At 38.8% G+C, this 22415-nt stretch overlaps 1 protein-coding gene across 3 annotated transcripts in view; it reads left to right on the top strand.

Annotated features, from left to right (window-relative positions):
* dnah9l (dynein, axonemal, heavy polypeptide 9 like) overlaps positions 1 to 22415 on the top strand; it is a 47275-nt gene that overhangs the window by 15331 nt on the left and 9529 nt on the right. The window contains exons 20-70 of one of the 3 annotated variants that reach the window (XM_014020710.1): positions 447 to 616; positions 707 to 929; positions 1017 to 1133; positions 1311 to 1397; positions 1530 to 1688; positions 2781 to 2864; positions 2947 to 3105; positions 3204 to 3326; positions 3408 to 3530; positions 3763 to 3987; positions 4074 to 4292; positions 4452 to 4619; positions 4925 to 4987; positions 5786 to 5848; positions 5927 to 6034; positions 6110 to 6241; positions 6323 to 6483; positions 6769 to 6925; positions 7005 to 7150; positions 7246 to 7362; positions 7456 to 7594; positions 8564 to 8656; positions 8798 to 8992; positions 9153 to 9230; positions 9342 to 9474; positions 9673 to 9800; positions 10025 to 10173; positions 10265 to 10415; positions 10515 to 10646; positions 10762 to 10935; positions 11024 to 11228; positions 11342 to 11507; positions 11610 to 11712; positions 13608 to 13745; positions 13839 to 13940; positions 14139 to 14300; positions 15175 to 15258; positions 15500 to 15609; positions 15746 to 15908; positions 16044 to 16167; positions 17672 to 17814; positions 17904 to 18065; positions 18184 to 18243; positions 18338 to 18511; positions 18600 to 18746; positions 20106 to 20219; positions 20400 to 20543; positions 20753 to 20935; positions 21041 to 21046; positions 21272 to 21373; positions 21918 to 22052. In XM_014020710.1, coding sequence (XP_013876164.1) covers positions 447 to 616; positions 707 to 929; positions 1017 to 1133; positions 1311 to 1397; positions 1530 to 1688; positions 2781 to 2864; positions 2947 to 3105; positions 3204 to 3326; positions 3408 to 3530; positions 3763 to 3987; positions 4074 to 4292; positions 4452 to 4619; positions 4925 to 4987; positions 5786 to 5848; positions 5927 to 6034; positions 6110 to 6241; positions 6323 to 6483; positions 6769 to 6925; positions 7005 to 7150; positions 7246 to 7362; positions 7456 to 7594; positions 8564 to 8656; positions 8798 to 8992; positions 9153 to 9230; positions 9342 to 9474; positions 9673 to 9800; positions 10025 to 10173; positions 10265 to 10415; positions 10515 to 10646; positions 10762 to 10935; positions 11024 to 11228; positions 11342 to 11507; positions 11610 to 11712; positions 13608 to 13745; positions 13839 to 13940; positions 14139 to 14300; positions 15175 to 15258; positions 15500 to 15609; positions 15746 to 15908; positions 16044 to 16167; positions 17672 to 17814; positions 17904 to 18065; positions 18184 to 18243; positions 18338 to 18511; positions 18600 to 18746; positions 20106 to 20219; positions 20400 to 20543; positions 20753 to 20935; positions 21041 to 21046; positions 21272 to 21373; positions 21918 to 22052 — 6903 coding nt within the window. Of the gene's footprint in view, positions 1 to 446; positions 617 to 706; positions 930 to 1016; positions 1134 to 1310; positions 1398 to 1529; positions 1689 to 2780; positions 2865 to 2946; positions 3106 to 3203; positions 3327 to 3407; positions 3531 to 3762; positions 3988 to 4073; positions 4293 to 4451; positions 4620 to 4924; positions 4988 to 5785; positions 5849 to 5926; positions 6035 to 6109; positions 6242 to 6322; positions 6484 to 6768; positions 6926 to 7004; positions 7151 to 7245; positions 7363 to 7455; positions 7595 to 8563; positions 8657 to 8797; positions 8993 to 9152; positions 9231 to 9341; positions 9475 to 9672; positions 9801 to 10024; positions 10174 to 10264; positions 10416 to 10514; positions 10647 to 10761; positions 10936 to 11023; positions 11229 to 11341; positions 11508 to 11609; positions 11713 to 13607; positions 13746 to 13838; positions 13941 to 14138; positions 14301 to 15174; positions 15259 to 15499; positions 15610 to 15745; positions 15909 to 16043; positions 16168 to 17671; positions 17815 to 17903; positions 18066 to 18183; positions 18244 to 18337; positions 18512 to 18599; positions 18747 to 20105; positions 20220 to 20399; positions 20544 to 20752; positions 20936 to 21004; positions 21047 to 21271; positions 21374 to 21917; positions 22053 to 22415 lie in introns of those variants that run through there. The other 2 variants (XM_014020718.1, XM_014020727.1) reach the window with 2 other exon arrangements.

Raw genomic sequence — 22415 nt, 5'->3', positions numbered from 1 at the left:
TTTAGATAGCCTTTTTCGATTTTTAGCTTATATTTAACCTTTAGCTGCTTTAGCCTTTTTCTACTTTTAGCTTATATTTAACCTTTAGCTGTTTTTAGTCTTTGGGTATACCTCTCCTAGCGTTTAGCTTTTAACAAACCTTCAGCTGCTTTAGTTTTTACTTTGCTGCTTTTAGATAGCCTTTTGTTACCATTTTGCTACTTTAAGTAGATTTTGTTACATTTAGCTTTAAGAAAACATTTTGCAACTTTTGGCATTTATTTATCATTTAGCTTTTTTAGCTTTTAGCYAAWGTTCTGCTTTGYTTAGTTTCAACAGCTAMGTTTCAGCTTCTTCAGCAAATTTTARCAGTCACTAAGCACTCAGCAATGCACCTTCTCCAGTTTATTTAGCATTCAGAGAGCTGTTTTGTTAAACCCTGGTGACTGTATTATTCCTTCGCACAGATCAGTCTCTTTGAGTCTCTCTACGTGCGAGTGAGTAAGATGGAGGACAAGAAGGTGTTTTGTGGCTGGCTGCAGCTGGACATCAGACCCTTCAAGCAYACACTGATGAATGTCATCAAGAGGTGGAGCTGGATGTTTAAAGAGCATCTTCTCAACCACGTCAACCAGAGGTTAAACATGCATCAACAAGTCACTGTCACTCTTTTTACCCAAATATCCAACTTCTTATTTTTTTCTTTTTTCCCCTTCTCTCTTTGTAGTGTGAGGGACTTGTCCTGTTTCCTTGAGGACACAGCTGATGGTCTTTCCACGAARGTGTCAGACGGGGATTATGCAGGTCTGGTGAGCATAATGGGACACCTCATGGCCATACGAGACAGACAGATCAGCAATGAGCARCACTTCAAACCGCTGAAGTCGACGGCTGAACTCCTCAAGTCTTAYGGACAGCAACTTCCCGAGAGTGTCTACACGCAGCTCGAGGCACGTAACACCACTCAAACACTCTGTCGTTGACAGGAAATGCTTCTCGGTGAATTACCTTACGTGCCTTTTTGSTACTAAACACAGGAGCTGCCTGAAAAGTGGAAAAGTCTCAGAAAAATTGCTTTTACTRTCAAACATGAGGTGGCACCGCTGCAGTCTAATGAAGTTTCTGTTATAAGGAGGAAATGCGTTCGCTTTGAGGTGAGGCTGAGTGTGAGCGAGGTAGGATGTCAGGCCAGCAACCCCTACAAAGAGCTCGATATCTGTTACATAAAGCGTCTCATTTTCTTTCCTGCATTATATATGAGACCTCACCCCCCAAGTAGCTGTAGATTTATGCTCACAGTGGATTCTTAATTTACCCTTCTCTCTTTTTAGGTGAAGCAGCATGAGTTCAGGGAACATTTTTGTGCTGAGTCAATCTTTAAGATCAATGTAGAGAAGCCGTACAAACTAATTGATAAGGTGAGCAGTGGAAGTGAATCTTTAAGAGGCAAAAAAAGAAGCAATTGCTGCTAAAGTTGTCTGAAGTGAATGATTAAAGAAAATCTATGGAGCAACACAAGTGTGACAGCAGACTGGCCTGTTGTTCTCCAGTGCAATCGATCAGTGGCGACAATGGAGATGGAAATGAAGAAGCTGCAGGACACGGCTGCTCTGTTTGAGGTCAGCTTTCCCGAGTACAAACAGCTGCGGCAGTGTCGCTCGGACATCATCCTGGTCAAAGCAGTCTGGGACATGGTCATCTTCGTCAGGGTACTTTTATACATTTCGTAGATGCTTTTATTTACTATTATTCACCACCAAAAACAAGAGGTAGGAAATAATGTTTTTTTATCTGTTAGCAAAATATTCCATGAACCAGTGCACAGGTATTACTGAAAAACTTTTTAGTAGAGGTGCAGCTAAAACTGATTAACTTTTGAAATCAACCCAATTCAAAATGGCCACCACAGTTCATCAAATCCATCCAACACAGAGATGTGTACATTTCAGAAAACACTGGGCTAAAATTCAGTGTGGTACACACACCAAGTCAGTGGTTCCCAACCGTGATCCTCGGGGCCCACTGTCCTGCGTGTTTTAGGTGTTTCCCTGTATTTYAGCAGGTCTGGAGATTCTTCAGAAGCCTGATAATCCCTCATTCATACAAACCAGATGTGTCAAAGTAGGAAGCAACTAAAACATTCAGGATAGTGGGCAGCCAATTGGGAACTACTCTGGAAATGCTAACAGATCACATAAAAACTTTATTATTTTTTTTCAATTAGCAGTTGGAGTTAACTTTGTCAGCCTGCCAGCAAAAGTTCTCATGAAACACTGAACAGYTTTTAATGAAACTTTCACCAAATAATTATTGGTCATGCATCTACTGATTAAATGTTGGAGCCATCCCACTTCTAGATGGCCACCACAGATAATCAACATGTGCCAATACAAAAATAGCTACAACTAAGATCATTTTTCAGATTTTAAGCTAAGATTTAGTTCATTAGTAGCTACAATACTTAGTCTTGACTGCATAATATGATACTTTTATCATGACATATCTTCTGCACCATATAACCTCATGTAGTAACAAAGGAGCTGAAAAAAACTCAAAACAAGTTACCTTCATAAGCTTGAGTAACCAGTGATTATTCTAAAGACTAAATCAACTATACTCTAGTAAGAAGTAAAAAAAATTGTATTTTTCATTCCCCATTTGCGGCGCCCCCTAAATAGGACATACTGCCTATGCCATGGGCCGACCCTGATGTACACCTACAAAACATGTATGTTTGAACTGCATTTATATTTCTCTTGTTGCCATAAAGAATCATTAGAGACATTGTTTGTAAATCCTAGACATGTGTAAAAGACTGGACCAAGACCCCATGGAAAGAGATCAATGTGGAGCAGATGGACATGGAGCTCCGGCGGTTTGCTAAAGTATGAGTTCATTTTGCTAATATTATGACTTCAAGGTTAGTGCATTTTCAGTGGTCATGAGTATTTCTGTTCTGTGCTGCAGGAAATAAAGGTGCTAGATAAGGTAGTACGAGCATGGGATGTCTACACGGGTCTGGAATCGACTGTGAAAAACCTGTTGACCTCTCTGAGAGCCGTCAACGAGCTGCAAAACTCTGCCATCAGAGAGAGACACTGGCAGCAGCTGATGCACACCACAGGGGTATGGCAGTACATGTGCTCCAGTTTCTGTACGGTGCTCTAATAACGATTTAGATGAGCACAACCTCAGGATGGTGTGTTGTTTGTTTTGATTCTCAGGTCAGGTTTGTGATGGGGGAGGGCACCACGCTAGGGGACCTGCTAGAGTTACAGCTTCATCGTGTGGAGGATGAGGTCAAGAACATAGTGGACAAAGCTGTGAAAGAAATGGGCATTGAGAAAGTAAGAACCAGAGTGTGTTCCCTTTTTTCTGTTTTGTAGGAGTTTTTCTGTACAGTCGTGTTTAGATTGTTTTCTTTACAGGTTTTAGCAGAGATAACCCAGACCTGGAGTGTCATGTCACTATCATATGAGACTCATGGAAGCACAGGAATTCCTTTGCTTAAAGCTGATGAGACTTTAATAGAAACTCTTGAGGACAACCAAGTGAGTCTGTTACTGGACACTTTATATCATGCCTTCAAAAGATAAAGAGTTATTATTAATTCAATGTTAAAGAGCTTCAGGCCAATAGGATTAGTCTTTGACGTTAAAGAAATAAATGACCGTAACTAAAAGCAAGTTAAACCTCAAAAAAAAATAAAAGATGCCAAAGTGACTTTGTGCAATATCAAAGCATCATGTGATGCACCTGTTTGATTTTTCTCGACTTGTTCAGGTACAGTTGCAGAACATCCTAATGAGTAAGTACGTGGAGTACTTCCAGGCAGAAGTGAGTGGATGGCAGAGGAAGCTGATGGTGGCTGACCTGGTCATCTCCTCCTGGATGTGTGTCCAGAGGACGTGGGCCCACCTCCACAGCATCTTCACAAACAGTGACGACATCCGCTGCCAGCTGGCCCACGACGCTGAGCTCTTCCAGGGAATACACACCGACTTTCAGGTAATAGTGCCAGCCAATCTAGATATTACAATTAAACATATTTCTTTCTATTTTTTTTTTTTTAAGTTTGTGCTCCTTCGTTGTAGACGTTGATGACTGAGGTGGTGCAGAGTAGTAATGTGGTGAATGTCACCAACAAGCCTGGCTTCCAGGAGAACCTGGAAACCTTACAGCAGAGGCTGTCTGTGTGTGAGAAGTCTCTMGCTGAGTATTTGGAAACTAAGAGGCTCACATTCCCCAGATTTTATTTTGTCTCTGCCTCAGACCTGCTAGAGATCGTCTCCAAGGGAACACAACCCAAACAGGTGACAGAATACAGCACAAATCATCTTTTCCAAGAAAGAGCCCATCTATCTGTCGCCATGTAGTCATCGGTGTGAAATATTTCTGAAATCTTGTCTTTCAGATTGAAATAGAATATTTCTGTGTGTTTGTGGTGTTGTCTTTCAATTTTTCATTTTTAGGTCACGAAGCACTTATTGAAGCTGTTTGACAACATAGCAGATCTTAGCTTCATGGACTCGGACATGTCCAGACGAGGGGAGGAGGACGGGGTGGCGGTTGCTACAGGGATGTACAGTCGAGAGGGAGAATATGTTTCTTTCTCTGAGCCATGCACATGTGAAGGACAGGTATTGTACAGGAGCTGCCACTTTTGTAACCAGTCTGTGCACTTTAAATGTAGAGCTTTAAAACATCATCTCATACAATCACAGTGTCACATGACCTTTCTTCTAATGAACAAATAACAGTTAAACTTGTAAAATAAGCAGCAAAAAGAAGCAAAAAGTAATTTTTTGTACCTGATGATAGGGAGGAAATCTTTTTTCCCTGTTTTCAGTTGGTTGTTTGATTTGGGAAATAAGTTTGTATATACATGGCACTTTCTAACTTGTCTAACTTCTAAATGCTCTTGTATTTTCATATCTTTTTTCAGGCTGAGAGTTGGTTGGGTGCCTTAGAGCACACCATGCGACGTACAGTTCAAAAGGAGATTCAGGTATGGGGCACCAAGTGTCAAATAAAACGTTAAGAAATTTCACTAACACATTTTCATTATTTAGCTCACTTTCTGAGTGTAAATCCTAATTAAAAATGGTAAATGTTATGTCTAAATGTTGAATCCAAATTCTAAATGTGTAAATCTAAATGTAAAAGTTTAATCCTTTTGTGGCTAAGTTTTAAAGTTTACATTTAATTATTTCAGAATGGACCACAGCCTTTGCTGTTGATGCAAGTCTCTTGTTATGACATCATCATCCTGAGACAAAAGCAATCGCTAACACTGCTAATGCTTCCCTACAAGACATGATTCGATCAGTTGCGGTCTGTGTTCGAGCTGCACATCAACCTGCCGGACCATAGGTACTATCGTACTGATTTTAATGAACATTAGTAGGGTTAGTAGAGTTAGCAGCATTAGCAGTTGCTTTTGTCACAGGGTGATGATGTCATAACAAGAGCTTTGCAGCTTCSGAAAAGGCTGTGTTCCATTCCAAAATTCTTAAACTTAAGCTTTATCRTTTGGCTGCAACATTTAAGATTTAATCYTTCAATTTGGCTTTATACACTTAGACGTAAGATTTAGTATTCACATGTTATTTAAGATTTAACTAAACATTAACATTTTGCAAATATAGCAGAATGTAAGAACAGTGTAACAGTGGGCTAAATAAGAAAAAATGTTAGTGAAAAAWTTTTAACTAGGATTTTACACYCATAAAGTGAGCTAAATAATAAAAAAAATGTTAGTGACATTTGTYAACATTTTATTTTACACTTGGTGCCCCATAATCAGGAGGCTGTCGCTGCCTACGAAGACAAACCACGAGACCAGTGGCTCTTTGACTACCCTGCACAGGTTGGATCATATATAGTCTTTAGTATTAGCATTTATTAATTTTAAAACACACTTTATCTTACACCTTTTTGTTTCTAGGTATCATTAACKGGCAGCCAGGTGTGGTGGGCCACGGATGTGGGTATTGCCTTTGCCAGGGTGGAGGAAGGATTTGAAAATGCTCTCAAAGACTACAACAGAAAACAGGTGTTGCAGAGTAAAACGTTATGTTTCTGAGTGAAAAAAGTGGACAATTTATTCATTGATCCTCTGGTTTACTAGATCACACAGCTCAACTCGCTGATCCACATGCTGCTCGGAGATTTGACCCCTGGAGACAGACAGAAGATCATGACTATCTGCACCATTGATGTCCATGCTCGAGATGTGGTCGCCAACCTTATTTCTCAAAAGGTAGCTGTAATATTTCTAATCTACATACACAGATCAGTGACTTACAATTCTTTTAAGGCTCTTGCCGATGGCACTTGTTAGGTGATGACTGGACAGGCGTTTGCGTGGCTGTCTCAGTTACGTCACCGCTGGGATGAAGAAACCCGACACTGTTACGTCAACATCTGTGATGCCCAGTTCCAGTTTAGCTATGAGTACCTGGGGAACACAAACAGACTGGTCGTCACGCCACTCACTGACAGGTGAACATGGAGGATACATCAATGCAAAAAAGCACACAGAATACACATGTTGGGTAAATGTGAGTAAGAATTGTGTTGGAGATGTGTTGTGGATGACAGCTACAAACACACCCAAGTTAGTTTAGTGTAGAACTGACTTAATCTTAAAAGTGAATACTCACATTTAAAGTAATATCAAACTCTACTTTTAGTGTAATGCCACAGCTTTCATTCTGTTCAGCTGAATATGCTGGTTTTTGATKGCTTTCTTTTAGATATATTTACATCTTAACTCTACCATTTCAGGTGTTACATCACCCTGACCCAGTCTCTTCATCTGGCTATGAGTGGTGCCCCCTCTGGTCCGGCAGGCACTGGTAAAACAGAGACTACTAAAGACCTTGGACGTTCCCTGGGCATCATGGTATATGTGTTCAACTGCTCAGAACAAATGGACTACAAGGTAACTCAAACTGCAATGTTCTTCACGATGCCCATATAATTACACCGTTTTAATTGTTCAGTCTACCTGTTACTTTCAGTCTATAGGTAACATCTATAAGGGTCTGGCTCAGACTGGAGTGTGGGGTTGCTTTGATGAATTCAACAGGATCTCAGTGGACGTTCTGTCCGTGGTTGCTGTGCAGGTCAAGACCATTCAAGACGCTGTACGCAACAAAAAACAGAGGTATTCATGTGTCTATAAACAATATSTTCTTTTTTATTAGCTTGCCTATCTGATCTGAGCTTTCTTTATACCCCCATCATGCATCGTGTGTGTAGGTTTAATTTTCTGGGTGAAGAAATTGACCTGAAACCAACAGTGGGRATCTTCATTACTTTGAACCCTGGTTATGCTGGCAGAGCAGAGCTTCCAGAAAATCTAAAGGCTCTATTCAGGTTTGATACATTAAAAATAAAATGACTTTGTTAGTGCAAAAGTTGACAAATGCCAACAGTCTATTATTTGTGACCTCTTTGTTTAACATCCAGGCCCTGTGCGATGGTGATCCCAGACTTTGAGTTRATTTGTGAGATCATGTTGGTAGCAGAAGGGTTTATTGATGCACGACTGTTGGCATGCAAGTTTATTAGCCTCTACACGCTGTGCAAGGAGCTGCTGTCTAAACAGGTGTGTGCAATAAAGAAAACGACATTAACTAGAAAAACTTTAATTTCAAAGAAAATAGAGTGTGAATGCTGAGTACTAAATTACTTAGCTGAAATTTGCTGAAGAAGCTGAAACGGAGTTGTTAAAGTGCAAAAAAATAGCAAAACATTACCTAGAAGCAAAGAGTTAAATGTAGCAAAGGAGTGGCTAAAGCTAAAAGCTTCATTAGACAAAATACTAGCTAAAGTAGAAACAGGCTAAAAAAAWTCTAGAAGTTAAGAGAAGCAAAAGAACAAATAAAATTGGAAAAATGCTCAAAGCAACAAAAATGTAAGCTAAAAGTAGTAAGGGACTAGCTGAAATTAGCAAGGGGTTTGCAAAATGCTAGTTCGATGCTAAAATTATAAAAGGTTGGTGTCAATCTAAAAGCAGCTACAGCTTAGTTAGAAGCTAATAGTATCAGAATGGTAGCTAAATGGTAAAAGTAGCAAAAAAGCTAACTAAAAGTAGCAGAACATTAGCTAAAAACTAAAAGCAGAAAAAGAAGGCAAAAAAGAGTAAATACACTGAAGCAGATTTCTAACAGAACAGAGGTTGTTTTTTTTTAGAAAAGTTAAAGGTATTTTAATATAATTCTATGTGAAAGAGTTGAATAGTTAAATATTCTAAAAAATATCTAAGTGGCAAAAAACCCAAACTAAAGCACCCTTCCCTTTAAATCAGCTGAACTTTATATGATTAGTTAAATAGAACATATGCAGTAGTAGTGAAACTGAAAAAATATGGTAAAAGTATTGTGAATCACTTCAGCATCGACACAGATTAGTATCATGCTGTTTTGGGACAACTGTATGCTGTTGAGTGCTATACTGAATGATAAATGAAAGGCACGKTTTTTGGTGCACATATAAAATACTAACATCTTAAATGATGAAAATAGTAATAGTACTAATAGTTAGTTTTTTGTTGTTTTATTTTCACATTTTTTAGGATCATTATGATTGGGGTTTACGTGCTATAAAGTCAGTCTTGGTTGTTGCTGGATCACTGAAGCGGGAGGAACGCAGCAGACCTGAAGAACAGGTGGGCTGTTGTTCACACAGAAAAAAAACAACAACATAGAATACTACCTATAATACTATAATACTAACTGTATTGTGCTCTTTGCAAACTGAAGCCTTTGCTTCAAGGCATAAAATCTGCTCTGCCTCATTTTCTCTCCAGGTGTTGATGCGAGCACTRAGGGACTTCAACCTGCCAAAGATAGTGACCAGTGACGTGCCCATTTTCCTCGGACTGATCAGTGACCTGTTTCCTCAGCTAGATGTACCCAGGAAGCGAGACCCTACTCTGGAAAATGCTGTTCGTCAGTCARTCAATGAGCTGCACCTTCAACCAGAGGAAAACTTCATTCTGAAGGTGCTGCGTCTTTGAGCAATGTCTATTGTGAAGGGAGTCAAAGAGCCTACGAAGAGCTGTTTGTGTTTATTTAAAATATTTTTAATCTAAAAATGATTTAAGATGTATTTTCTATGGCACGTTTTGTGACAGTGTGACTTSCGTGTTTGTGTGTTGACAGGTGACACAGCTGGAGGAGCTGCTAGCTGTCAGACATTCTGTTTTTATTGTAGGCGGGCCAGGCACAGGAAAGAGTCAGGTTAGCCTCATTATACTCAATATGGATTAATGTCAGTTCTTTMGATTATTCTGAATGACCATGRTGGGTTCTTCTTTTATAAAYAGTCRTTTACGATGTATGGCTTCACAGATTTTGAAGACCCTCTACCGGACTTATTTTAACATGAAGAAGAAGCCTGTATGGAATGATATTAACCCCAAAGCTGTCACAACAGATGAGTTGTTTGGATATCTGCACCCTGCCACCAGAGAGTGGAAAGATGGTGAGGAAACCTGAATGTTTTAGATGGAAAATACTGACTAAAGTGTAAACAGTTAAAGAAGAGCAGTGATCCAAAAGACTTGTAGTTCATGTCAAACAGGAGGGATTTTCAGGAATAACTATAAATCATTTATAAATGTCATCTCAAAATAAATAGGAAATTTAAAATTGTATGTTTTGCCCTTTTTCTTTACTTTAGGTCTGTTCTCCTCTCTGATGAGAGAACTGGCCTCAGTGACCCACGATGGACCCAAATGGATTGTTCTCGATGGGGACATTGACCCTAAATGGATCGAGTCTCTCAACACAGTCATGGATGATAACAAAGTGAGAGTTCAAACGGGTTGTCTGATCGTGTCCTGTCTTCTCTATTGTGCCAGTCTGGGGTCTGTTTTCCATGTGTGGAGTTTAAATTTGTTGTGACTTTCACAATAACCACCCAATAGCCTAAACTTATGTTTCATGTTCCACAGCAGGTGATTTGTGGATTTACTTTGTTTATTAAAGTCCTGATTTAAGCCATTTTATCATTTTCTGGTTCATCTGAGCAGGTTCTGACTCTYGCCAGCAATGAAAGGATCAGCTTGTCTTCCTCCATGCGTCTGCTGTTTGAGATCTCTCATCTAAGAGCTGCTACTCCGGCGACAGTGTCCAGGGCAGGAATACTGTACGTCAACCCACAGGACCTTGGATGGAGCTCGTAAGACTCACAGTAACAGTAAAMCCAGTTTTACTCTTGGAATGGTTCCTTTCTCTTTATGATGGGACAATGCATTCSTCTATATTCTCAGTTACGTGGCGAGTTGGATAGACACTCGTCAGGTCCAATCAGAACGAGCCAACCTCTCCATTTTGTTTGACAAGTATGTGCCGTACTGTTTGGAACAGGTCCGCTGCAACCTAAAAACCATTACTCCCATTCCAGAAAACAGCATGGTCCAGGTCTGATCTTAATCTTAAAATTAGAGTTAAAAAATAACTTCAAATCTGGTTTTACTGTTGTTCAGTATAGTGTAGCAGCTCTGTATTTTACTCTGTCAGACACTGTGCTCTTTGCTGGACTGTCTGTTGACGGAGGACAACACTCCAGCTGACTCCCCTCGAGAAATTTATGAGATCTACTTTGTCTTCGCCTGCGTCTGGGCGTTTGGAGGGGCGCTATTTCAGGATCATGTGAGTGAAGACCAAATGTCTGCAGAAGCCACAATAAMAAAAAGTAAATATTTAAATTTCTTACATTGCTTAAATCTGTTATGTTTCACTCAATTTTACCCAACAYCCATCTCAGCTGAATGACTACCGTGCCGAATTCAGCCGCTGGTGGACCAAAGAGATGAGATCTGTGAAGTTTCCTTCTCAGGGAACGGTCTTTGACTATTTCATCAACCCTGAGACTAAAAGATTTGCTCCCTGGAGTGAGAAGATGTTGCCGTTTGAGTTGGAGTCTGATGTCCCTTTGCAGGTGTGTAATTATGAGTTTAGCTAAAGGGAGTAGGAAGTGCAATGTCTTATTTCACTCAGTGTGTCATGTTGTGTAATGTCTGCTTTAGACGGTGCTGGTCCACACCCCAGAAACCCTTTGTCTTACCTACTTCATGGATCTGTTGCTTCAGAGAGGCAAACCTGTCATGYTAGTGGGCAACGCAGGAGTGGGCAAAACCATCCTGGTGTCTGATAAAGTCACCAAACTGCAGGAGGACTTCATGGTGGCCAAAGTACCTTTCAACTACTACACCACATCAGCCATGCTGCAGCGTAAGAGCCACCAGAATTTTAATGGTTTACATAAAAATGATGAAAACTAAAATAACAAAATGTAAAGAAGTAATGTGAATTATCTTTTTAATTTTTTAATGGTCTCATATTAGGTGTCCTGGAGAAACCTTTAGAGAAGAAAGCAGGTCGTAAATTTGCTCCTCCTACTGGAAAGAGACTCATCTACTTCATAGATGACCTCAACATGCCTGAGGTGGACGTTTATGGGACTGTGCAACCGCACACACTCATACGCCAGCACCTTGACTACAGCCACTGGTAAAACTGACAGGACACAATTAAAAAGGACAGCTTTACTGACAGATTTTCCAACTGAATGATTCAGAGTCTGATGGATTTAAATTTACTCAATAATATTAGGTATGACAGACAAAGACTGGTCCTGAAGGAAATCCATAATTGCCAGTACATCACCTGTATGAACCCAACAGCAGGAAGCTTCTCCATCAACCCCAGACTGCAGGTACTGACTTCTCCTGTGATAAAAAAAAAAAAATCTACTCACTTTATCATGAGATGAGATGAAGTGCACAATACATTAAATTATCTTGTTGAAATTAGATAACATGTAGAACTTATACTGACTTATTGTGGGAGTGCTAAATCAGAATGTGCACACTTTTTCTCTCTTTTTATCTTTCATTGATGTTTTTTCCAATCTAACTACTTCTGACTATTTTGTGCTATTTAATCCAATTATATATCAAAACATACAGTATACAGTAGCTCCTTCAGCAGGGTGCTATGAATTTTGGTTTTTTGTATGATGTATACTTTTCAAATAATTTCACTTCATTTACAAGTTTTTCCCCAAATATACCTTAAAATCTCTTCAATTCCTTCAAAAACATTGTTCAATTCTGCTTATGTATACCTACTCTATTTTTGGCTTCTCGTGCTTCTTTAAGCTACACTTTAGTTTATTTTAGCTAGTAGCAAATATTTTGCTACTTTTAGATACTGTTCTGCTGCTTTTAGGTTATAGTTAGCCTTTAGCTATAGTTAGCTATGATTTTACTTTTTTTAGCTCCTAGCAAGATTTTTGATACTTTTAAGATCTAGACTCTAAGCTTTCAAACTGGACTTGTACTTCCTTTAAACCCCAGAAGGCCTTTTGTTGCGTTTAGCCTCTTTTCAGGCTTTTGCTACTTTTAATTTCTGGCTAACATTTTTTTATACATTTAGCTATTAGATGTTTGCTACTTTTAGCTTTTTACCTAAGCTTTTGCTCCTTTTATCTAGATTTTTTGCCTTTTTATTTGCTCAGGACTACGGATAAAATTTAGCTGTTGTGCTAATTCCGGCACATTTATATTCACAGAATATTGATTAATGTGCATTGTCCTTTTTAAATAAATAAATAAATGAAATAAATAAATTTATTGTCCTTTTATGTATATTTATTTATACATATATAGTATTAATTCAATTCATTTAAAAAAAACATTACATACAACAAAACAATACACATAAAAAATAAAAGGCAGCAGAAGAAGAAAAAGATCTTATGATATCTGCTCCTATTTACAAAATATATTAATTTCAAACAATAATAAACCAAATAATAAAACAAAACAAAAAATACAAATTAAACAATTTCATATTTCTTTAATAATTTTGCTTTGATCATTTTTTTAAAGGAATTAATTGATCCAGTGCTTTTATAATCATTTTTCAGATTATTCCATTGTCTTATAACTTTTACTGAAGTGCATCTGTCCTTCAAATATGTTCGGATTTTCAGTTTAACAAACATTTGTAATCCCTTCAAATTATGGCAGCTTTCCCTCTTAACAAAATTTGATTGGATGTTTGAAGGTAACACGTTTTTATGAGCTTTATACATAGCCTGCAGAATATGATATTCAACCAACTCATAAAATTTTAATAATTTTAATTGATGGAACAATATATTAGATGGATGATAGTAATATTTTCTTGTGATAATTCTTATGGGCCATTTTTGTAAATAAGAAATAGGATTAGTAATTGTTTTACATGCATTTCCCCAGACTTCTATACAATAAATCAAATGTGGAACGATAATTGTTATCATCTTATTATYGTATTGCTTTAAGCTGATGTTCTGCTTCATTTAGCTTTAAAAAAAATAATTTCAGTATTTTGACTAATTTCAGCAGAGAAAATACGGCATTATGTAAAAGAACAAGTATTATTATCTTTTAAATGTGTTATTTTGTTGCTTCACAAATGTAAAAATCTTTAATTGGTTAATAAAAAAATTTGGATTGGCAGGGCCTCATGTGGCCCACGGGCTGCCAGTTGAATGGTCCTGCTTTAAATTGAAGTTTATGTCAGCCACACTGTATGATTGTAGTTTTGCTGTCTCTTCTCCAGAGACATTTCTCTGTGTTTGCAGTGCATTTCCCCGGTGCCGATGCATTAGCCACCATCTTCTCCAGCATCTTGTCTGCTCACTTTCTCCAGGGAGGATTCAGCTACGGAGTCTCTCGCTCAGTTGAAACTCTCATACAGGTTCTCAGCAACACCCCTTTTTTTCATCATGTACTTGCAAGTATAGCTCACAGATTTGTTTTGTTTTGACTTTGTTTGATTTTAAACATCCAGGCAGCCATTTGTCTGCACCAAAAGATCAGCCAGAACTTCCTGCCAACAGCCTTACGCTTCCACTACATCTTTAACCTGAGAGACCTCACCAACATTTTCCAGGTGACAAATAGCCTGCAGAGTCATCTACATCCTAAAGAACACATAAAGCTAAYTATGGTTGTTTTTTTATTTTACAATAGTCTGAGAGATTTTTTATTATTATTAATAAACAGAATTTAGAAGCACAATGTGTTGACCATTTACAGCATTTATCAGGAGCGATCTGATCATGTTAGGTCATGATTTCCTGATGTGCAGGGTATCCTGTTCGCCCTGCCAGAGAGTATCCGTTATCCCATGGACCTGGTTCACTTGTGGCTCCATGAAAGCTCCAGAGTTTACTCTGACAAACTGATGGAGGAGAAGGATGTGGAGCTCTTCAATAAAATCCTGCTGGACACGGGGAAAAGATATTTTGAGGTACAAAAAAGCCATATTTGTTCATTTTAATAGTGCAGAATCTAACATGTTTTATCAACTTAAAAATCTGAGTGAAAGGGGCTTTTAAGATTCTAAGTATTTTTCTAGTTACCTGTCTTTTGCTTCTTTTCTTGCTTTAAAATGCATTGTTATGTGAACCTCCATGTTAGCTTTGTTGTTRTGAATTCATAGCTGACTTAACTCCTTCTAGGTTGTTTGAACTTTTAAATCTATTAAAACAAGTTGTTTAAACCTTTATGTTGGTAAGTTGCATAATGGATTGAATTAGCAGAATAGATGAATCCGAAAATCTATATTAACCTGGTCTGTGGTCATTCAAATGAGTTGAACTGCAGGCAAACACAAAGGCACTCAAAATAAAACTCAAAGGTATTTTTAAGAAAAAGCTGATGAAGCAGCAATAAATACAAAATAATAAAAACTCTCAGACATGGAACACAACCAGACTGGGCCGGTGAATTAAGACAGAGAGAATAAATAGACTGGGGCTGTTGTGTGTAGTGAAAACACCTCGGTAAAATGATAACCGGGAACAGGTTTGAGTGGGATGGGCAGGACTGGGGAGCAGAGGATAACCATGGAAAAGGACTGAGAATAACAGGAAAGATTGGGAGTCAAACTGAACACAAAGAAAGTGTAGAAAAACAAAACAAAATTACAATTAAATTACAGAAAACAACAAAAAACTCAAAAACAAATAGGTAAAAATGCACATCTTAGTTTGTCAAACTGACAATTTTTGAGGACAACAGACAGACACAAAACCTTTTTACAGTGCACATTAATCTGATTTAAAGTCATTTAAAGTCATTTAAAATGAGATTGCTCACTGTTTTTGCTAATTATTTTCCAGGGAATAGACGACTCCATCTTTATTCATCAGCCTTTGGTGTACTGTCACTTTGCCCAGGGAGTAGGAGAGTCTCGCTATCACCAGGTTTGATGCAAACACAAACACTAAGTTAGTCTGAGTCATATGGATCTGGACTCTTTGTTGCTACTTTTAACCATTTGTGTATTTTTCAGTTATTAGCACAACATTTAAATCTGTTTATTGCACTAATATTTTTTGCCACTCTTGCATTAATCTGATGGTAACGGCAGGTAGTGATTACATGAACACAGTCGATTTTACTCAAACGAGGATAGTTCATTTCTTGGTTTGGCCTTCCTCTCAGGCTTCAGACTGGGAGAAGCTCCAGAAAACTCTGGCTGAGGTCCTGGAGCATTACAACGAGCTGCACGCCGTCATGGACCTGGTTCTGTTTGAAGAAGCCATCCAGCATATGTAAGAAACACATTCAGACACCTGTTTATCAGCTCCAGCCAGACACGCACTAACATGCCACAAAGAAGGATTTCCAAGGATGAATTCAAATGTAAACAGCAGACAATAAACACGCCACTCTGCTCTTTGGGTTCAGCTGTCGGATCAGCCGCATCCTGGAGGCCCCTTATGGTAACGCCCTGCTGGTGGGGGTGGGGGGCAGTGGGAAGCAGAGTCTGTGTCGGCTGGCTGCTTTCCTGAGCTCACTGGAGGTTTTCCAGATCACGCTGCGGAAAGGATATGGCATCAATGATCTGAAGGTGGACACTGCAACAAATACTAAAAAATATCCGTGTCACTTATGGGTTATTGTTTCTTTTAGCTTTGCAAAGCAACAGTGAATTTATTCTTCGTCATATTTTCAGTTAAAATCTCCCCGTTCTTATGACCTGCAGAGTGACATCGCAGCATTGTACATAAAAGTGGGAGTGAAGAACATTGGGACAGTGTTCCTCCATACAGACGCTCAGATTCCAGATGAGCGCTTCCTGGTGCTCATCAACGATATGCTGGCCTCAGGTTTGTCTGCAACTTCTTTAATAAACAAAAGATGTCTCGAGTGAATTTTACAAAAGAATTATAGCGCAAAGATAATAGTTTATACTGTCTAAGAATATAAAAGTACATAAAATTTTAATTTAATCTGAATGTTTCAGCTTCTATACAGTATGGCTATTCAACAGTGGTGGACAAAGTACTCAACTCTAGTACTTGAGTAAAAGTATTGATACTCATGGTCAAATCTACTCCACTACAAGTAAAAGTTACTCAGTCAAAAATCTACTCAAGTAAAAGTACTGAAGTACTTACTTTTGAAAATACTTAAGTATTCAGAAGTACATGCATTTTAAAGTACTTAAGTACAAAGTAAAAGTACAAATTACATTTTTTTTCTTTTCTTTTTCTTGTCACTTCAGTAGAAAACTAAACTAAATATTAGTTTATTTAGTTTATTTTTTCATCATCAGTGACTTTTTTTAAGTGAAGAGAAAATAGAGACAGAGAGAAAAACAGAGAGAGAAGTAATTAGAAAGATATAAAGATTGAAATAGCGATTAGAAGTATATTAAATATACACCAACAAAACACAGGACCACACACCCAACATCTGTCCGYTCACCTGAAAAATAAATGGATAMATACATGGAGGGCATATATAAATATATACACATACATATATAAAGATATACATACATACATGCCTCATTCATAAATATTGTCAGTGTATACACACAGACATATATACACACTCAGTGACAGTCAGAACTATAAGCTACGCATGTGATTGGTTACCTTTTGACGAACATAGCTTGTGACCAATTGCATTTCATGAAAAGAAAAACCGGAACAACGGATTTTTTTCTTTCTTTTTTTTTTCAGCGGATTATAAAGCTATGCTGATCTAAAAGTAACAAGTAACGACAAGCTTCCTAGAAATGTAGTGGAGTAAAAAGTACAATATTTGTCTTTGAAATGTAGTGGAGTAAAAGTAAAAAGTTCCCAAATAAATAACTACTCAAGTAAAGTAAAGATACTCAAAAAATGTACTTAATTACAGTAATAAAGTAAAAGTACTTTGTTACTGTCCACCACTGCTATTCAACTGGCGGTCTGCAGACTACATCCGCCCTGCGGGTGACTTCAGTCAGGCCTGCTGTTGAGTTCCTTAAAAATGCATAGATATATATAATTTTATTTTAAATCAATTTTACATTTTAAATTTATAAATTTATTTGTAAAAAAAATAATAATACTTGTTCTTTTGCAGTGTTTCCTACTATTATTGGACAATGCCCCCCACACCCCCATCCCCTGGGTGTGCAGCCCCTAAACTGTTAGCGTTCAGTAACTGTGGCCCCCTGCGCAATTTAGCTGAATTGTCCTAATATACTCCAAAGGATTTACAAGTTGAAGGCAAAACTAAAATGCAACAGGTTAATCTGACTTGCATTAATTTGTGACTTTTTGTGTCATTTGTGTAATTAGTAATAAATACATTATGATAATGTGTTGTGCTTTTTAGGAGATATTCCTGATCTGTTTAGTGATGAAGAAGTGGATATGATTGTAGCATCAATCCGTATGGAGCTGAGGGGATTAGGACTCATCGACAGCAGAGACAACTGCTGGAGTTTCTTCATCGAGCGAATAAGACGGCAGCTTAAGGTCTAAAACACCCGTATCATTATTAAAACTCTTACTTATTTTCTGCTTCATTTTACCTTTTCTTTGTGGTATCTTGTTGTTCCTACCAGGTGGTCTTGTGTTTCTCACCGGTCGGATTTACATTGCGTACGCGTGCACGGAAGTTTCCTGCTCTGGTTAACTGTACCGCCATAGACTGGTTTCACCCCTGGCCTCACCATGCCCTGCAGTCTGTCAGCACTACCTTTATAGAGAAGATACCTGGGYTAGAGGTAATTTAGTTGGCAATCACCCTGAACAATAAGCCCAACTTTACGCATAACAAAACACCTAAATCTGCTGTAGTTTGTGTTTATTTGTTCAATCCTTGTCTATGTTGTTGTCGTGCAGCCGAAAGTAAGAGCATCCATCAGCGAGTTCGTATCCTTTGCCCACACGAGTGTCAACGAGGTGAGAGCTGCTGCAGAGCTGCTGCAGAGCACCGTGAGCGACAATTTTTTTTTTCGTTTTCTTTGACATTATTTGTCGGGTGCTTTGTTCAAAGTTGAGCGTGAAGTATCAGCAGAATGAGAAGCACTTCAACTACACCACTCCAAAGAGTTTCCTTGAGTTCATGAAGCTGTACGACAACCTGCTGAGGAAAAAACGCACCGAACTGACCCAGAAAATGGACAGGTTGGAGAATGGACTACAGAAACTGAAGAACACTGCATCACAGGTTGGAAAATGTACACCTTACTRCAAATATACGTGCAAACATCTGCTRTATGTGTGTCGTTGTGAATACACGTGTGACTTTTCTTCAGGTGGAGGACCTCAAAGCCAAGTTAGCGTTGCAGGAGGTGGAGATGTGGCAGAGAAACGAAGATATCGATGCTCTCCTCGCTAAAATTGGACAACAGACGGACAAAGTCAGCCAAGAGAGAGCTGTAGCTGATGAGGAAGAGCAGAAGGTGCGAGGGCGTGACTTTAAAGCATCCAAAGCTGAAGTGAAAGAGGGGTGGGATAAAAATTAGATTCACTGTTTTTTCTCTTTTTTTGCAATAGAGTATCCAGTGAATTTACGCCAAACATTTATATTTAATCAGTATACAAGGTTTCCCTGCTCTCCGCATTGCTGTCATGGCTCCTTGTAGGTGAGCTGAACACATTTATCAAGGGAAGCTGGCAGGAAGTCAATCAGTAAAGTTAAATCTTACCATCCATGACAACAGAAATCGGAGAACAACAGTGAAAAAACAGTTACTGATACAAGATTATGAGATGTCCCTGCACTTTAAATTTCACTGACATGCTTATGATATGATGCCCAATGCAAAAGGATGATAATATTTTTGCCAGTGTCTATGTGTGTTTGAGTGTCTGTTACCAAAATATCTCATGAACCACCAAAGGATTTTTAATGAAATTTGCAGAAACTAATCATTGGATGTAAAATATTGTTTGGGACTAACTGGATTAAAGATGGATGCCACAGCCAACCAATCTTTGAAAAACACAAGTTAACAGTTTATTTTTGAGAAAGTTACCTTCATTTTGGCGTGGAAGTAGCCCAGATTGTAAGTACAAACTTTGTTTGAAATTTTGTCATTAACTGCTCGACTCAACCCTGTTTGTCACTGCACAGCTATTAACCCAGTTCGAGATGGCCGCCACATCTACAAGACAGACAACAAAGCCAAGCCAACAAAACAACAGGAATACCTAAGAAAATACTGAACTAAAATTTGATGTGGTACTAGCTTAGAGATTTTCCACTGCACACACCTTGAGCATGACACATTGCACTATTGCATTAGATTGAACAAAACTTTATCCTCAAGTTTGATCAAAACAGTTACAACTCCATCATTTTTTCCACCMAAGATGATCTYARTCTAAAGCTCTAAAGGACACAGATTCCTTTAAAACACTCTAGAGCAGTGGAAACAAGCCAGAACTATGACAAAGCGCACAAAATAAATGATTACTCGTACRTATRTCAACCCCTTTGAACGTTTAGCTATATCTCRTCCTGTAAACAGTGGGYTGCTGGTTCGATCCMCCATTCCGTCCRTCTCAGTCATTGTGTCCTTGGGCAAAACACTTCATCCAAAGTGCCTACTGGTGGTGGTCAGAGGGCCAGGTGGTGTCGGAGCATGGCAGCCTCGCCTCTGTCAGTGTGTCTCAGGGCCAGCTGTGGCTACAGTGTAGCTTWCTRTYATCAGTGTGTGAATGGGTGAACGTCTGTAGTGTGAAGCGCTTTGCAGTCTGTAGAGACTTGATAAAGCATTATACAGGTTCAGGCCATTAACCATTTACTAATTGTTCAGGTGGAAGCAATTCAAGCTGAAGTKACAAAACAACAACAGGAGACAGAGGAGGACTTGGCCAAAGCTGAACCTGCTCTGCAGGCAGCTAACACAGCCCTCAATACTCTAAACAGGGTAAAGTGTTTYAACACACACGAGACGCCTCACGCTGTGTTTGATTTGTGTGTCATATTTTAATTCATTTTTGTATTAGCTGTGTCTAGATCTATTTTAAGCAGAAGAACAACGTGTTACAGGCTTGTCTCCAATATAAGCTCTGAAACACAGAGTTATGAGTGTGTTTGCTTGTTTCAGCTGAACCTGACCGAGCTGAGGACRTTTCCCAACCCTCCAGCTATTGTCACCAATGTCTCAGCAGCTGTTCTGGTGCTGCTGTCTCCCCAAGGCCGAATCCCTAAAGATCGTAGCTGGAAGGCCTCCAAGATGGTTATGAGCAAGGTGATATTTTACAGAGAGGGCATGTGTTGTAAGCAATTTATGGCTGAAATCACAAAATCTAAAAGAACTCCGCTGATAAATTCAGAGTAAACAAGCTTTTAGAATGTGTGTTTAAGATGTTTTCCTCCCCCTGTGTCATCTAGAAGGACTCCATATATGTGTGAGTCTAAGAATAGTGTTGTCATCCGCTCTTAATAATGTTCCTGCAGGTGGACGACTTCCTGCAGGCTCTGGTGAACTTTGATAAAGAGCACATCCCCGAGGCCACGGTGAAGTGTGTGAGGGACAGCTACCTCAGCGACCCCGAGTTCAACCCAGAGTTTGTGCGACAAAAGTCGTCGGCTGCTGCAGGCCTTTGTGCCTGGGTGATCAACATCATACGATTCCACGAGGTACGGACACAAAGCCCGGAAAGACTGGTGGTCATCAGTGAACAACACTGCTGTTCTTATTGTTAACAGATTTACTCTCTCCATTACTTGTGCTGCCTTGGATAGATTTTTGTAAGTACAGCTCCACATTTTTTGTTCTTATTTATATTAGTAACTGAATTAAGTGTTTTGAATATGAACTATACCATCATGGACAAGACTGAACATTACTGTTTTTACCTGTGCCTGTTAGTTTATTTGTCTGCACTGTTAGCAAAAGCGCTCAGTCTAAAACACTAGTGGCAGGTGACATGCATCACTTCAAGGAATGCTGGGTCTTTGTGTTTGTGTTGTCAGGTGCTCTGTGAGGTGGAGAAGAAGAGGATGAGCCTGTCCCAGGCTAACGCAGATTTGTCGGAAGCTGCTGAGAAACTAGAAGTCATCAGGAAGAAACTTTCAGTGCGTCTATTTATTCTGATTTTTATTATTATGTCCGAATGTTAAATGAAATTTATGGCCCAGGAGAGGATTAGCAAAAGGCCTGTTGCTCAAAAGATTTGAGGTAAAAAGAATGCATTGGTAGGTTTTGGCTGACTTAACTGCTAATGAAAAAGCTAAAACTGCAATAGATGCTGCTTTGATTGAAGTTTATGAAAATTTACTTGTGTTATGTTGGTAATCATTTTTCCCCTTTTCCTATGCAGTTTCTGGAATGTGTTAAACATCTACAGAGTGAGTCAAAAGTCAAAGACACCCTTTTATTTTGATCCAATATGGTGGCTCAAGATGGCAGCCACGTTCTGGAAATAGCCTAAAAGATAAACCCTCTCACCTATTATAAGCTGGGGTATTCAGATATGTTGTTTTCCTTTTTTGTTCTGAAAGATAAAGTGGTCCTGTGACTTTTGACTCACTCTGTAGGGTAAATGTAAGAGCTTTAATAATTTTCTAATTTGCTAAAACTTAAAATAATTAATGCAATAATATTCCTATATCCTCTCAGGAGTTGGACGTTAACCTGGAAACTCTGACAACAGTATTTGAGAAAGCCACAGCGGAGAAGCTACACTTTCAGGAAGAGGTCAACCGCACCAGCAAGACCATAGAACTAGCTAATCGTCTGGTCAAAGGACTGGAGGTGGGCTCGCATGTATCAGCTGCTTACTGGAGGTTATATTATCTCATTCCTCTGAACTGTTCATCGTTTAATATCACAAGCTACCATTAAAAAGTGGGCAATTATTGCCAGCGATGTCTCGTGAACCAGAGGGTGGATTTCAATAAAACCTAGAAAATATTAGCGTTTGTTGTGCAGCTAAAACTGATGCATTTTTAGAGTCAGCCTGATTCAAGAAGACTGACAATTTAATCAATTTATCAAATGGTAGTTGCATTTTTAATTTTTGTTACCCCATGCCATTTTCAATTTAGTTTTCGATGAGAGTGAAAGGTGACAATGCGTGTGTGTGTGTGTGTGTGTGTGTGTGTGTGTGTGTGTGTG

Source organism: Austrofundulus limnaeus, unplaced genomic scaffold, assembly GCF_001266775.1.
Source record: "Austrofundulus limnaeus strain Quisiro unplaced genomic scaffold, Austrofundulus_limnaeus-1.0 Scaffold3, whole genome shotgun sequence".
Lineage (NCBI taxonomy): Eukaryota > Metazoa > Chordata > Actinopteri > Cyprinodontiformes > Rivulidae > Austrofundulus > Austrofundulus limnaeus.
The sequence above is the reverse complement of the archived record's forward strand: the minus strand, read 5'-3'. Positions and strand labels throughout refer to the sequence as shown.